Source organism: Lycorma delicatula, chromosome 8, assembly GCF_047948215.1.
Source record: "Lycorma delicatula isolate Av1 chromosome 8, ASM4794821v1, whole genome shotgun sequence".
In the NCBI taxonomy this organism is placed as follows: domain Eukaryota; kingdom Metazoa; phylum Arthropoda; class Insecta; order Hemiptera; family Fulgoridae; genus Lycorma; species Lycorma delicatula.
In genome coordinates this window covers 51,246,957-51,261,436 of record NC_134462.1, presented here as the reverse complement: position 1 = coordinate 51,261,436, position 14,480 = coordinate 51,246,957, and the positions used below count along the sequence as shown (strand labels likewise).

At 27.1% G+C, this 14,480-nt stretch overlaps 2 protein-coding genes across 3 annotated transcripts in view; both read left to right on the top strand.

The window, feature by feature from the left end:
* LOC142328621 (transmembrane protein 208) overlaps window positions 1-11,736 on the top strand; it is a 46,527-nt gene extending 34,791 nt beyond the window's left edge. The window contains exon 6 of one of the 2 annotated variants that reach the window (XR_012757318.1): window positions 11,599-11,736. The gene's annotated coding sequence lies outside the window, so the exon portion shown is untranslated. The remainder of the gene's footprint in view (window positions 1-11,598) is intronic. The other variant, XR_012757317.1, reaches the window with a different exon arrangement.
* LOC142328623 (uncharacterized) lies at window positions 5,297-13,891 on the top strand. Its single transcript, XM_075372462.1, has 2 exons — window positions 5,297-5,534; window positions 11,599-13,891. The coding sequence occupies exons 1-2, from the start codon at window positions 5,490-5,492 to the stop codon at window positions 11,866-11,868; spliced, it is 315 nt and encodes a 104-aa protein (XP_075228577.1). The 5' UTR covers window positions 5,297-5,489; the 3' UTR covers window positions 11,869-13,891.
* The last annotated feature ends 589 nt before the right edge of the window (window positions 13,892-14,480 follow it).

Here is a 14,480-nt window from a genome sequence, read left to right as displayed (position 1 = left end):
GTTTTTCCGTTGATTATTTCTAATCATTAAATTATATCAACTCTTTCTTAATAGCAATTGCTATTAATTGCTTTATAGCAATTCTTTCTTAATATACATTCCTTCTGTTAGCATCCTCAGGTGTTGAAAGATAACAAATATTCATTTTATCTTGACTTTTTTTTTTACATTATCAAATCAGTTTGATCACTTAAAAAGGATTAACTATATACAAAACCAGTTAAGGGTTATCATAAATTTAGATGAGATGCACTAAATCATCAGAATTATCAAATATCTGGCAGTATTTTAACTGTTGTATGGCATAATTTTCTAGATAATTATGAATTGATAATAAATTAGTGTAATGTGTACTGATTGACAGTATTTAATCATAATTACTATTATTAGAAAAAAAAATTGCAGTAAAAAAATGTTGTACATACAGATGACTAATAGTTGTATTCTTAATTTAGTATTTACTAACGATACGTTGTATTATGTTTTACAATATTAATTATTTATATAGTTATAACTTTTAATTGTGTAATTTTTTAAGAAATATTTATTATTTTGATTTTATAAATGTGTTGGGATTTTTTTATGAACATAGTGTGCATATAATATAGAATTTTATGATTATAAATTATATACAAATATTAAATTGTTCTTATTTAAAAAATTTTATTCCATAAAGCTAATTGAGATTTTATCATCAAACTCATAGTTTCCCTAAGTGTGGGTTATAACTTCAGGGTTGTTCATAGACTTATTAAATATAAAAATCATGTTTAATTGTATGAATAAAATAATTTTACTACAGTTAAATGTGAATTTCATTTTATACGTCTCTAGTAGATGTAATACACTCATATAAAAATCAGTCCCAGAGTGTGTGGAAATTATTAGACAGTTCAATGTTTTCTTATTTGTACTATTTTTAACCTGTTCACATCAATAAACCATTTTTTAGGCTTGTTTTACCCAATAGGCAATCATTTTCCAGTGAAAAAGTATGTAGGAGACCAGAGTTGGAGACTAAATCGTAAATTATTATTGCATAAACCAATCAGCAGAATGAATAAATGTCAAGGAAGTAGCTAGATTAGTTATTAACAAATATCTAAAAAAGAAAACAAAATACTTTATAAATCATTTACTGGAAGAATGCTGAAAAAGAAATGCTTACAATTTTTCTTTTTCATTTTTTTACAAGCGAGAGATGGTATGAAGATAAATTTTAAAATTTTGTAAAAATTAAAATAAAATCATTTGATGATTTCTTAAATAAATTTTGTCCAATCATAAGTGAGAGATAAGAATTTTATATCCTGCATTTCTCCTGAAGTAAAGTAAGCATGCAACCACCTGGTTGCTCTTGTTATCTTGGTTACCATGAAAAAAAAAGTGCACAGACTCTCATATTAATCTTTGAGTTTATTAGTGGTTCATGTTAACTGATTGCCTAGTGGGAAACAAGCCTTAAAGAATTTAAAATGTAAACAGAAACAACGAATACTTACTATAAAAACAGTTTATGAATTTAAATAGAGAGAACAGCAGTGGAGGAAAATTTTGATTACGAAGATGTAGCTGTTGACAGATTGAATGTAATATTTCCTCTACTCCTGACTTGATCTAGGCTACTTGCCCCTTCCACGAGAAGTATGGGCAATATTCATTGCTGTACAGTGTTTCTATAAAATAATAGTGGGGTTTTAAATTATATCTTCAGAACAAAGCATTGAAAACAGATGAACTGTATGTTAAATGCAAAAAAAACACTCTAAGTTTCTTACCTGTTAAATATATTTTGTTGATTGCTTCCTTAGTTGCCCTGCAGACATCAAAACAATATTCATTCAGTCTTGCCATACATAGCAGAGAACATCCGATGTAATAGAAGAGACGGCTTCAGTGATCCTTTCTTTTAAGTGGTCCAGACTTGAACGGAATATACCTGTGGTTTTATATAACCCCAAAATTAGAAATTCATAGGGGTAAGGTCTAGAGACTGGAGGCCAGGAATCCGCTCCTCTTCTTTTCTAACTCATTGTTGAGGAAATGATTTAAGAAAATCCTGCACAATTGCAGCAAAATGTGAAAGAGCTCCATCAAGCTGCAAAATAGAATTCTCTGGTATTTTGGGTACTGTATACCCTTCTAACATATCCAGAAAGATGTTTCCCATTATTGTTCTTTCAGCAAAAAAGAAGGGGCCAATATCTCTGTCTCGACCAATAGCGCACCATACATTTACTTGCTACACAAGGAACTTGTTTGCACTGCTTCAATCATTTCATCAGCCACTGATGGTTGTACTGGATGTGTTTGCTTCTATAGACTGCTTGTTTCTTTGATTTGTTTGTCCCATTGCCGAATGTTATTTTCATGCATGGGGGTCCCCTTTATACACACAACTGTATTCACGCCTAACATTTGTAACTGATTCAAACATAGCAAGCCACAACACACATTGAACCTTTCTCTGCACCATAAACATGATGATTAATGCGCACATGCTGCTTGCGTGAACTGGAAAAAACGCACATGCGGTAGCTTTTGCACACATAAACTTAGAGTTTCTCTTTCATTTAATATAAAGTTCATTTTTCTACAAAGCTTTGCTCCTAAGCTGTAACCATTTAAAACCTCACTATTAGTTTACGGGAATGCTATAAACTAACTAAATAGCATTGTTTCAACACTTTTGCTTCAACCAACCACTTACCTAGATCACACTCATTACCATTTCACATCCTTACTGGTGCTCTCTTCTGCACAGCCCCATTACTCTCTTCTCCCACCTTACAAATAGCTCAGTTGACAGTTATGGATAATTATGATACTTATGCTTATTCATAATGTTACATTAAATACAGAATTATGATGTAACAAAATAGATAAAAAATAAAAAACCCACGCAGAGACAGAAAATATATAGTATTAACATTCAGTAATCAAACAGCATACAAAGTTGTCATTATTTTTAGAAATAAAGGTGGTTATGCTAATCCTTTCAAAACATTAAATAAGATGTACTAGATTGTATGATAAACTAACAAAACATAACCTTAGAGTTAACAAACTAAATCCACTAAATACAAAATGATAACTGGGGAATTGATACAAATTCATAAAGTATACTTATAAGCTCAATAACAATGGTATAAAGTTGTATTAATCATTCGTAGAAAACGAGCACACGCAAAACAATTTCATCCTGTAAATTCTTTCTCATAGTATATAAGTTCATGATTTCAACATAATAAGCACTATGACCAAAACAATTACAATGAAATTGTAAATCGTACAGTAAGAGTCTCACAGATATCATTTCTTCTGCTCAAAAAACAAAAATTTCTGTAATATAAATAAAACTGTTTTTAACAAAACGATACTATCAAAAAAGGTAAAATACTACATTTCTATTATCAAAACTGTTATTAATTTAGAATTAAAAAAAAAAATTACATGTTAAATATATGTAATAGACAACAGATAACAATAATATTTAATAAACGATGTTAAATCTTTCCATGCAAAAAATAGATAAATTCTTTACAAAACTCTTACCAGAAATAATACAATTGTTATGATTATTCATTGTTTAATAAATGAAATCGGGCCGGTAAGAATTATAAATTACAGCAAATATTGTAAATCACTTTCATAGAAACTTATTTGAATTTCGAAAAGGATTTGTCATTTCACCTTGTAAGAACTGTTTGTTTTAGTGATGATGTCAATGGATGAATTTTAATAAAAAATTTCAGGAACTCAAGAAATAAAACAAGTACAATTAGAACTATCCTCTTATATTTTTGTTAACTACATGTATGAAGTGCAATTCAAAAGTAAGGGCCAATCGATAATAAAATAAAAAATGTATTATTTGTTTCAAACACTAGCATACTTTATTTTTCTACATAATCACAATTTTGTTTCAAACATTTTTTGAGATGTAGGAAAAGATATAGTCACTGGGAGCGAGATCATCAAGAATTTCCCCTCGGAAGTTTTTAATTGCTTCTCTGCATGCAGCTGTGTGTGAAAATGGATTATTGTGAAGAAGAACAATCCTGATGTCACCATTCCTGTCGTCGGTTTTGAATGGAACGACGCAGTTTAAAAAGTAGTGTTTCACAATAGAGTTGTGATGTGGTGGATGTTTCAGGTTTCATAAAATCAATCAAAAGTACACGTTTTTGGCCCTGGAATTTAGTTTCAATGATTTTCCTTCGAGATTGGCCTTGTTTGAGTTTTTCAGGTTTAGGTGTACTGGAATGACGTCTCTGCGTGGATTGTTGTTTCATCTCAGCATTTACGTACGAAATCGGCATTTCGTCACCAGTGACAGCATGGAAAAAAATTCATCTCCCCATGGTTAAAGCGCTCGAGAAAAGCACGTACAGATGTCATTCTGATCTTTGTGAGCACTTGTCAACATTTTCGGCACTTATCATGAACACAGTTTATGTTAGCCTAGAGTGTCAGTCACGAATTTCAACAATGTTGCTTTTGAAATTTCTGGAAATTCTAGAGAAAAATTGCTAATCGTAAAGCGACGATTTTCTCTCCCTTTTGCCTCCCACTCCTCTATTCGTCGTGAACATTTTTAAACCTTCCTTAAACTCCCAATATCATTGCCTTCCTTTTCCTTCATTTAAAAATCTAATCTCTGATCGAACTACCCTACCGCACTCATTTTAACACGGTTTTGCAAAAGTAAACAACGGTGAACTGACGGCAATGTGATGAAGCTACTGTGCATGCTCTAACCAATCACTTTTTCCAATCGCTATTTATAACTAATCGGCCCTTATGTTTGATCTGCGCCGCGTATTTTTTTAATAATTTTTACTGAGGATTCCTTTCCGGGTATAAAGAATATCAGTTATCACAGGGTACACAGCTTGTAATAATAAGATTTAAGTTTCAAATATTATTTGATATTCACATATTATCAATACCATTTTAACCAGTAGATTGTGTTTAAGTGTACGACTAAATAAAGTGCAATGTATAATAATTAGGCTCCTTTTTAACAATAAGCAATAATTTTATGTGGTTTATACCGTTGTTAAAAATAAAACCACGCACAGCTGCACGGAATTGTAAAAAAATTATAAATTCAAAGCGCACTTTAACTTTGATGCAAAATATTAATACTACAAAAATATTTACGTCGATACGCTCTATTGTTTTCTTTTAGTTACTATCAATTAATATTTGCATTACTGAAGAGGTTGTATTATAATATTTGTCCGTATTATTTACCATGACTTTTCAGATACCTATACAATGAAATTATAAGAACCCGCCTAATTCTATTGTTCTAAGACGACCTCCCGTACTGTTAAATAAAGGGAGGGGGAGGTCAGTAAGCGAGTTGCGCAAGAACAGTAAGCCAACGGTACACTGAAAGCAGAAGTGCGGTTCGTTGAATGAAAGAGAAAGCTTGACTGGTTGTCAAGATTACTTTTGTACGATTATAATCCGTATTTAATATGGCTAGTTTGACTAATTCGTTTCTCTGTTTTCATGTAATTAAGGTAAGAAACAATATAACTTGAAAGATTTTCATATTTTAAAATAATTTCAGTAGCAGTTTTAAAATTCATCATAATGCACGTTTTAAATGCAAGTAATAGATTATTGCTGACTACGGCAACTTAAAAAAGTACATATTAAAACTTGTTTTTTACATTATATTCTGATTTTATCGTTGCAAAATATTTAACCCTGATTTTACAGCTGTTTTACCGTTTTTACGGAACACTTAAATGTCGAGACATCATTGTATAGCAGATATTTATCTGACTGAAACAAAAGCCCGCAACCATTCTTTAATAGTACAGGATATTTCATTTTTAATTTCGCACGTGTTGAATACCTAATCATTACCCTATGCCTTGATACCACTTCGATGAATAATGTTTCTACTAAAATAATCTGTATTGGCCCAAATTAATTGTTGCTACTTTTATTATTTATGAAGCCAGAAATAAAAAAAATAAGTTGTTCTTAAAAAATATATTCAGAATTCTGTCCATAATTCTTGATTATGTTTTATTAGTTTTTTCCCAATAAAATGTCTAATGAAAAAAACATTTATTTCTTTTAATAATTTATAGCCTACAATGAACTCTTGCTAAGATAACATTGATTTATCAAGTATTTATTAAACATTTAATCTTTAATTTGTTTTAATCGTGTTAAGATTTGGGTTTAAGTTAAATAAACTAATTATTTCAATTAGCGCGGAAAAATATGATTCAATTTTTGTAAAAATATGGTGATTCAATTTTTGTAATTTAATGGAAGATTATAAGACTATACAATAATAGAAAAATAAAAAAAATATTAACATTGTTCAAACCAAATAACCTGATTCATAAACGTAATACCGATCGCCTAAAACGGAACATCAATCACTTTTCCCGCCAAAAATATTTTCGCATAATTTTTTACCGTAACCTGTATTGAAAAATTCTTACCTTCATATATACCTCCATTTTTATTTTGAAATCACTCTCGGGGAAAATAGCAAAAGTGTCGAAATTATTTTGTAAGAAAAAAATATATAAATTGTAATATTTATAAATATAGTTAATATTTAACATATGACTATGGAACTTGTTACAAACCGAAAGAAAAAAAAAATAATTTTATGTTAAAATAATAGTAATGATACACAGAAATAATAAAGAAACATTGAAAGTTAATACTTAAAAGAAATACTTGCAAAATTATAATAAAAAAACATTTAACTTAAAAAAAATTGTTCAAAATAAATAGAAAAGTAAAGGGTAAGAAAAAAAGCATATTAAAACAAAATGAAAATGAAGATATATTGATTGGTGATATGTTATGTTAATTAGATATGTTGAAGTATGTCTAATGATTTTAGATGGTATTATGAAAAGAGCCAGTAGTGGATTAAAACTGGCAACATTCTTATTAACAAATATCTACTATGCTCATCAGTATTCTGGTACATTGGTACCGAAACACCATTCTGGTATTGCTTTTAGAAAGAATTAAAAATTTGTCCTTAACATAAAATTTGTTTTAACTTAATTAAAAATATAACCCAAATCATAAAAATCATACCAGGCAAATAACAAAATAAATTGCTAAAAATATAATTCACAAAAAAAAAATTAAATATTTGATACGGAGAAGATAAGTTTTACTTCTTACCACAATACAAATATAAAAATGAATGTGTGTTTTTCATAATATTGTCATGTAGCCAGCTGCCTGTGGCTATGAACCATATTCTTCTAGTCTGCTATAATACAAAATCAAATGTTTTGGTACTGAAAAATTTACAAGTGTATCCCTGACCAAACCTATTATTAAAATATAAACTAAAACGTTTTCTGTAGGAAAAAATTACTTTACTACTGATTACAAGTAATATAAATCTTATAAAAACAACTCATGTAAGCTGATTTTAGATAGCAAATAATCTAGTGGCAACCAAAATATTAATTTTCAGCTGTTTGATTGGGAATTAGAAAAAAAATTATGTTATTTGAAAAATTAAATTGAATTTTTAACATTTTAAAACATAAATCATAAAAAAAAAACTTTTGTGAAGAAAATATATAATATATACAAATCAAAAAACAATTTGTCATATTTTTGACATAATGCAGCAGTAATTACTGTAATGCATTTTCAGAAATTTTATTTTATCTTTTTAGTAGATTGTGGAAAGAGTTTGTTGTTAAAATGGGTGTGGTTGAGAGATGTTCAAACATTAGACTATGATTTTTTGCTTTACCTTGGTTACAAGGTAAAGCAAGGTTTAGAAATAAGAATCCTTATTTTTATAATGTCACTAATTTGATCAGCATTAAAAAGTAATAAATAATAATAAATCACAGCAACAAATGTACTTTTTTTTCTATAATTGTACTAAACACAGTGCTGCTAATCACATTAAAAAAATAATATAATATTTCAACCTGGAAGTAGTTCAAATTATATTTAATAAATAAATCACATTTTCATTCAGTAAGAACATATAAAGCATTTTTAAATAAAAGAATTAAAAAGCAGCTGAATAAATAAACATAGAAATAATAAATGAATCCTTGATGATGAAAAAATTATAGTTACTGTGTGAGATTGTACCTTTAGATCCTTTTGTTAAGGATCAAATAGTTTTTGATCCTTAACAACCCTTAACAACATTGTACTATAGGACTTGAAATAACTAAAGATGAAATTGTATTTACAATCAACGTGTCAAAGAATACCATATGACTGGGTTGATGGTGAAATGATCAAAGATCAAGGAACAAATAAGATGCGGGGAGGTAGAAGCAGGTATTTATCATCATTGCTTCTCAGTTTTTATACTCATCTATTTTCATTTAAGTATTTTTGGAAACTTCAAGCATAAAGAGTAAGGGTAGAATAAATAATATTCACAATGTGAATGATACTGTAGTGTTGGCTAACAATCTGAATGTTTTGAGATGATCAATTGTACGTGTATTGAATAATACACGTACAATAATAATAATTGTATGTGTATTGAATTGCAGATGAATATAATAAAACCAAAGTATATGGTATGAATAACATGCTACCTAGTCTATTCCATGTTAATTTAAACAAAAAACAAACTTAGTGCACCAGTAAGTTAAAACATTTTTTAAAAAGAATTGAGATCAGTTGCTAGATATTAACATGACAACTGTTTCCAGAGCATCTTTCATTAAAATTTTGATCGTTGATTTTTGTTCATCTCATAATCAACCCCGTCACATAGTGCTCTTTGAGAAGTTTATTATTCTTTAATTAAAGAAAAATTTAAATCTTTTCATTAGAAACTCAAGTTGACTAAATATTTTGTGTTCAAAATTGCTGTACGATATGGCTTGAAATTTAAAGAAAGGTCGCCTAAAAGGGTAAAATCAGTAAAGAATTAAAAAATTAAAATTCTTGAAATTCCATGGATTGCAAAAGTAGATTACATGTAGAATTTTTGAATTTGTTAATATTTTAAGATTTTTCTAATTATTATGGAGATGAAATATCAGCCAGCCAAATGATTCTCCTCTACTGCTCAGTTTACTCCCATTATTTTCATATTACTTATGTTGTTATAGATTTGATTACATTTCATTTCATTATAGGAATCAGAAATATTTCAACACCACTTTGCCAATTTTCCAATTATTTATTTATCATTTATTTTGTTTTTCAATGCTGTGTAATGGTACACAGTTAATGAGAACATATATATATATATATATATATATATATATATATACCATGAATATATCAAATACAAAAAAAAATGTAATAAGAGTGCAGCCACTCTATGTGGTAAAAATATCTGTGTGGTAAAAAAAAGGTATAAAATATTTTGGTAAATGAGCTATAGTTAAAAAAGAATTAGGAGTATTTACAGTAATTGCTTTATATTATAAAGTATATTTCTGAAAAATAATATCTTTTATAAACAAACGTTGCTTTGTAAATAAATTGGAATTTACTATTACAGGCTTTAGTTATTTGAAAGTGATAAAAAAATATATGAAATAAAAATTAACTTCTATACTTCCTATTAATGTAATAAAAAATAAATATGGCCAATTTAAAGTTAGATAAAAACAGTTTCTGAGAAAAAAAGAATTTTGAGACTAATGAAGAGATTTTTTTTTAATAATGTAGATTTAGATAATGTTTGTAAATTATATAGTATATATTTATCAAAACATTTTTCCAATTTCTGTTTTAAAAATACATTTATTAATGTTATAATTTTATAAATGCATCAATGATTTTTTCTTTTCATGTTATGATGATTACTGAATTTGAGATCTTTTCCATTAACAGGTATCATTTCTTAATTATATGAAATTGCAAAAAGCATAATGATGCCTGTTCAACTATGGAACTATCAGTGCAAAGTACTTCTCATAAGATTACCCTCCTTTCTGCTGTTAATTCATTTTTAATCCTAATTTAGTCACAATTTTTTAAATAAATTTTTTTTTGTAATGCAGTGCAATGGAACATATACTGACAAATAACTGATTTTTATATAGTTAAGTTTATGTTTAAACATACTGCAATTTTGTCATGGCTGATAAAATTATACACATATTGTAGAAAATCATCCCTCCTTAGTAAATTTATGCATGAATAAAAATACGTTGGTAAAATTTTAATGTTTGTAAAATAAAATTGAAATTAAAAGCGTTACAGTTAATGCTAATAAAATGGAATTAGCTTTCTAGCTAATAAAAAGCACACATAACTAACAGTCTTTATCATGGAACTCAAAATTTTGACACTATAAATTATGATAAAGCTAGAAGCACTCAATGTGGCAGAAACCCTAAGACTGTGCAACAGTCCTAGGTCTACTAGAAAATCTAGAAAAAAAGGAAAATTATAAGAAAAATGTTAGGTCCTAAATTACAAAATAATCAGGTAAAATTAATTCCAAATAACAAACTTCATATTAAAATTGGAAAATTATCAAACAATAAGGAAAAGATGAACTGCACTTTACTCCCATTTATTTAGAATGAATAACAGTAGATTGACTAAACAAGTTTTTGATTTCTTCCAAAGTAAAAAAACTAAAGGCAAATGGTTCACACAAGCCCAAGAAGACCTAAAAGAACTGAAAATAATTGAAGAAATTATAAGAGAAAGAGAATATTAAAAGATGAAAATAAAAGGTTCAGAGAAGCACCAAAACATAAGAACAGAGCTGAACTTTCTGAAGAACAAAGGAAAGAGGTATCAGAAAAAATGAAGATGTACTGGGTAGATAGAAAAACAGAAAAAAAGAAACAACCACAAATAAATAAATGATCTAAGGTAAACTTGGAACAATTTGAATTTTCAGTAACCAATGAACCCCCATCCCAGTTACAATTGAATTTTCTACAACTAATTAATTTTTTTATTAATTATTTGTTATAATTTTTTATTATGCTCAAACATGCCCTTACTACCTTCCATTATTATTTTTGGTCAATTGACAACATAGTGTAATTTTGATGTTGACAATTTTTTTTTATTATTGTAATATCTCCACGTAAATGCTTAAATGTTACATTTTCATATATTTATTATTTTTATGCATTATTATTGACTTTAATTTAACGTCATTTTTTTATATGATATTCTTGACATACCCTGTCAGTAATATCATGATTAATGGATTTAAAAGAATTGCTTTACCATTTTTCTGAATGAATTTAGGTAAACCATAGTAAGACATTGATCAGTGTGTATTAAAAGTACACAATAATTACAAAAAAAGAGGTTAAAGTCCATAATAATGTTTAAAAATAATAACATTAAAGCTACTATGTGAGATACTATTTAATTAAAAAAAAAAACAAAGATAATAATTTAGAAATCATTAGAGATTATTTGTACATTTTCAAACAAAAATATGGGTTATTAAGATTTTTTAACTAATATTTTTTTTTTTTTAATTCATTGACAAAGTAAGATTTTTCTGTGAAACATAATTTTTCTACAGCAAATCTTGTTATTCATACACTCATATAAATCATATATGGCTTAATGATAAAAAATATGAAATAAATAAATAATGATTTGTTTCAGATACTGTTGATATTTAATATTCTACAAATAATATATGCAAGACCATATGACCCAGATGATCAGTTATTAGATACAGTTTTACCAGAAAAAGGACCAGACTTCGAAGCATTTTATGCTCGTGAAGCATATGGTGTTGCTACTGGTTCATCAAGACCAGCACATGGACATGCAACATTTTACCAACATCGCAATCCTGCATTAGTAGATGCAAATAATTCACCAGCATATGGCTACAGGTTTGATGGTGGAAGACGTTTTAATTTTGATTAAAAGTTTTGATAGTGATGCATTATTATGATTATTCTTTGTTTTTATTTAATTTGTTGTAAATATATATGTATATACGTATTTATTAATATAGTATTTGGAAATTTAGATAGGAAAAAATAATATTTTAAGTAAGAAATTTTAAGATACAGTAAGTTTTGTTTAACATTATTTTAGTTTGGGTACTAAGATTTAAAAAAAATTGTATTTTTCACAAAGTAATACTCAATGCCACAAAAGAAAACAATTGATTATGTAAGGTTAGTTTCTAAAATAAAAATAGTATATTAAAATTACTACAATTTTTTTTAAATTCTTACCAAGCAGAATATAATGTGAATCTCAAAGCATCACTTTTGTAATTTCTAAATTTTTTGTTTTTGTTTGTTTAGAGAAAGTATAAAACCTACATTTATTTAAGACCAGTTTATTATGACAGGTAGTTAGAAAGATAATTACTGTATAACAGAATATCAATAATAGAATTATTTAAAATCAAAATGATATGGTGAGGGCAACTGTGTAATCGTATCATTTTACAAATAGTCCAAGTTTTTTCAATTAGTCAATCATCACTCAGATTTGATTCAGTAAAATTGAATCTGTTCTTCGTCTATGGGAAATGAAATTTATGTTTATACATTATAAAAAAAAATAAACAATAATAATTTGAATATATACTCTTAAATAATTAATAAAAATAGTGAACAAACTCAGTAAAGTAATGTGTAAATAATAGCCATTATAATTTTATCATTTGAAAAGAATAGCAAGGAGATTGAGATTTCTTCATAATGGATGTAAGAATTAAACAAATATGGTTTACATGCTAATGGTTAAAATTAAGAGCCAACTAAGTGTGCAGATTCTATGATCTGATATAAGTATACATTTATATGTAATTCTTCCTTTACTAAATGTTCTGATTTGCAACTGGTTGGTGTAGTGATAAATTCAAAATCACAAATTAGCTAATTTTGAGAGTGGTTGTTTCAATTAACCACACATCTCAGAAGTGGTTGACTTGAGATTGTACAAGACCTCATTTCATTTACATTCATACATATCATCCTCACTTATCCTCTGAAGTAAGACACCTTACGGTGGTTCCGGAGGCTAAACAGAAAAAGAAAGATGGTCTTTTTGAGTCTCAAATGTTAAATAAAAACATACAATACCATTTATCGGTTCTAAATAATCTGAGAAATGCTTTAGTATAAAATTTTACTCCCTCTGTACTAAAATTAATTATTTTTCAGTGGGTTTCAGCTTCTTGAAACAAACTAATAACTACTTTTAGCAAATGAATTGCAATTAATGTAAACTATTGACAGTAATTCTCTTATCATTAAGTGCCGCTGGTTTTAAATGTTAAAAAAAATTGAAGAAAACAATCATACATATGGAATAATCACAAATTCTGCTACAGAAAATTTATGTTAAATAATCTTTTTTATTCAGAATATCACTTTAAAAAAATTTAATGTCATCTTACAGTATAAAATTTAACTTCAACAGAAGATATAGATCTTATTAGATATAGATCTTATTCATAGTTTACTCTTATGGCCCATTGTTATTTTTATTTCTATTTATCCTAATAAATAAATATTTGATGATTTTTTTTTTTTTTTTTGCTTTAAATGTACTGGAAAATTGTTAAAAATATGCAACTGTACGTTTAAAAATAATAATAAAAAAATTATTGCAATAGCTGAAGCATATTTTTATATATCCGAAATGAAAAATTTTTTTTGTACTTCTATATTAATTTATATAATACTACTTTCTAACCTTTAATAAACATTTTGTCTAAAGTTGGGTTGATGTACACATTGCAGTGTAAATCCTATTAAGTTATAAATTGCAAATGCTGGTTTCAGAATTACTTTACTTCAAATTATGATGTACTTTTGAAAAACTGATTTTTCAAGATAAATAGCTATAGAGTTTTATTATTAATATTATTACTTTTAAATAAAAATTATTTATTATGCATTAAAATCAAAATGATGTGAAAATAAAATCAAATTTAAATTTATCATTGTCTTGATTCATAACCTTTATACAACTTTATAACCTTTAATAATAAATTTTATAAAATAATAATAGTTTTAATAGGTTTTATAAAACTTTTATTATTAAGAAAAAATTGTTAATACCTGTTGTTAACTGTCAACTTAAAGTGGCAAAACTTTCATAAGTTCATGGAAGTAAATTTACAGTGGTGACAGTTTCAGAAATAGGGTAATCTAAATAAATGAATAAAAATTTTACTCAGCTACTTTCAGTTTCATATTATAATGAAGAAAACTTTTTATTTATTTTCAATTTAATTCCTCGTTCAGAATTGGTGTCACATTCCAATGTGACACCAATTTTATACTGTCTACATAAAAGCTTGCATCTATATTAGTCCATTTTGTATAATAAATTTGCTGATTATAAAATGAACATATAAAGAAATTTGAGGATGAACAGGGAAATGCTTTACCACTTCGTTCATAACTAAACTTATACTTCTAGGTTTTGAAAACTTTAAGGTCAATTTTCATCTAAATTGATACAAATGACAATGCAATTTGAATAGATATTTTTATTCAAACATACAATAA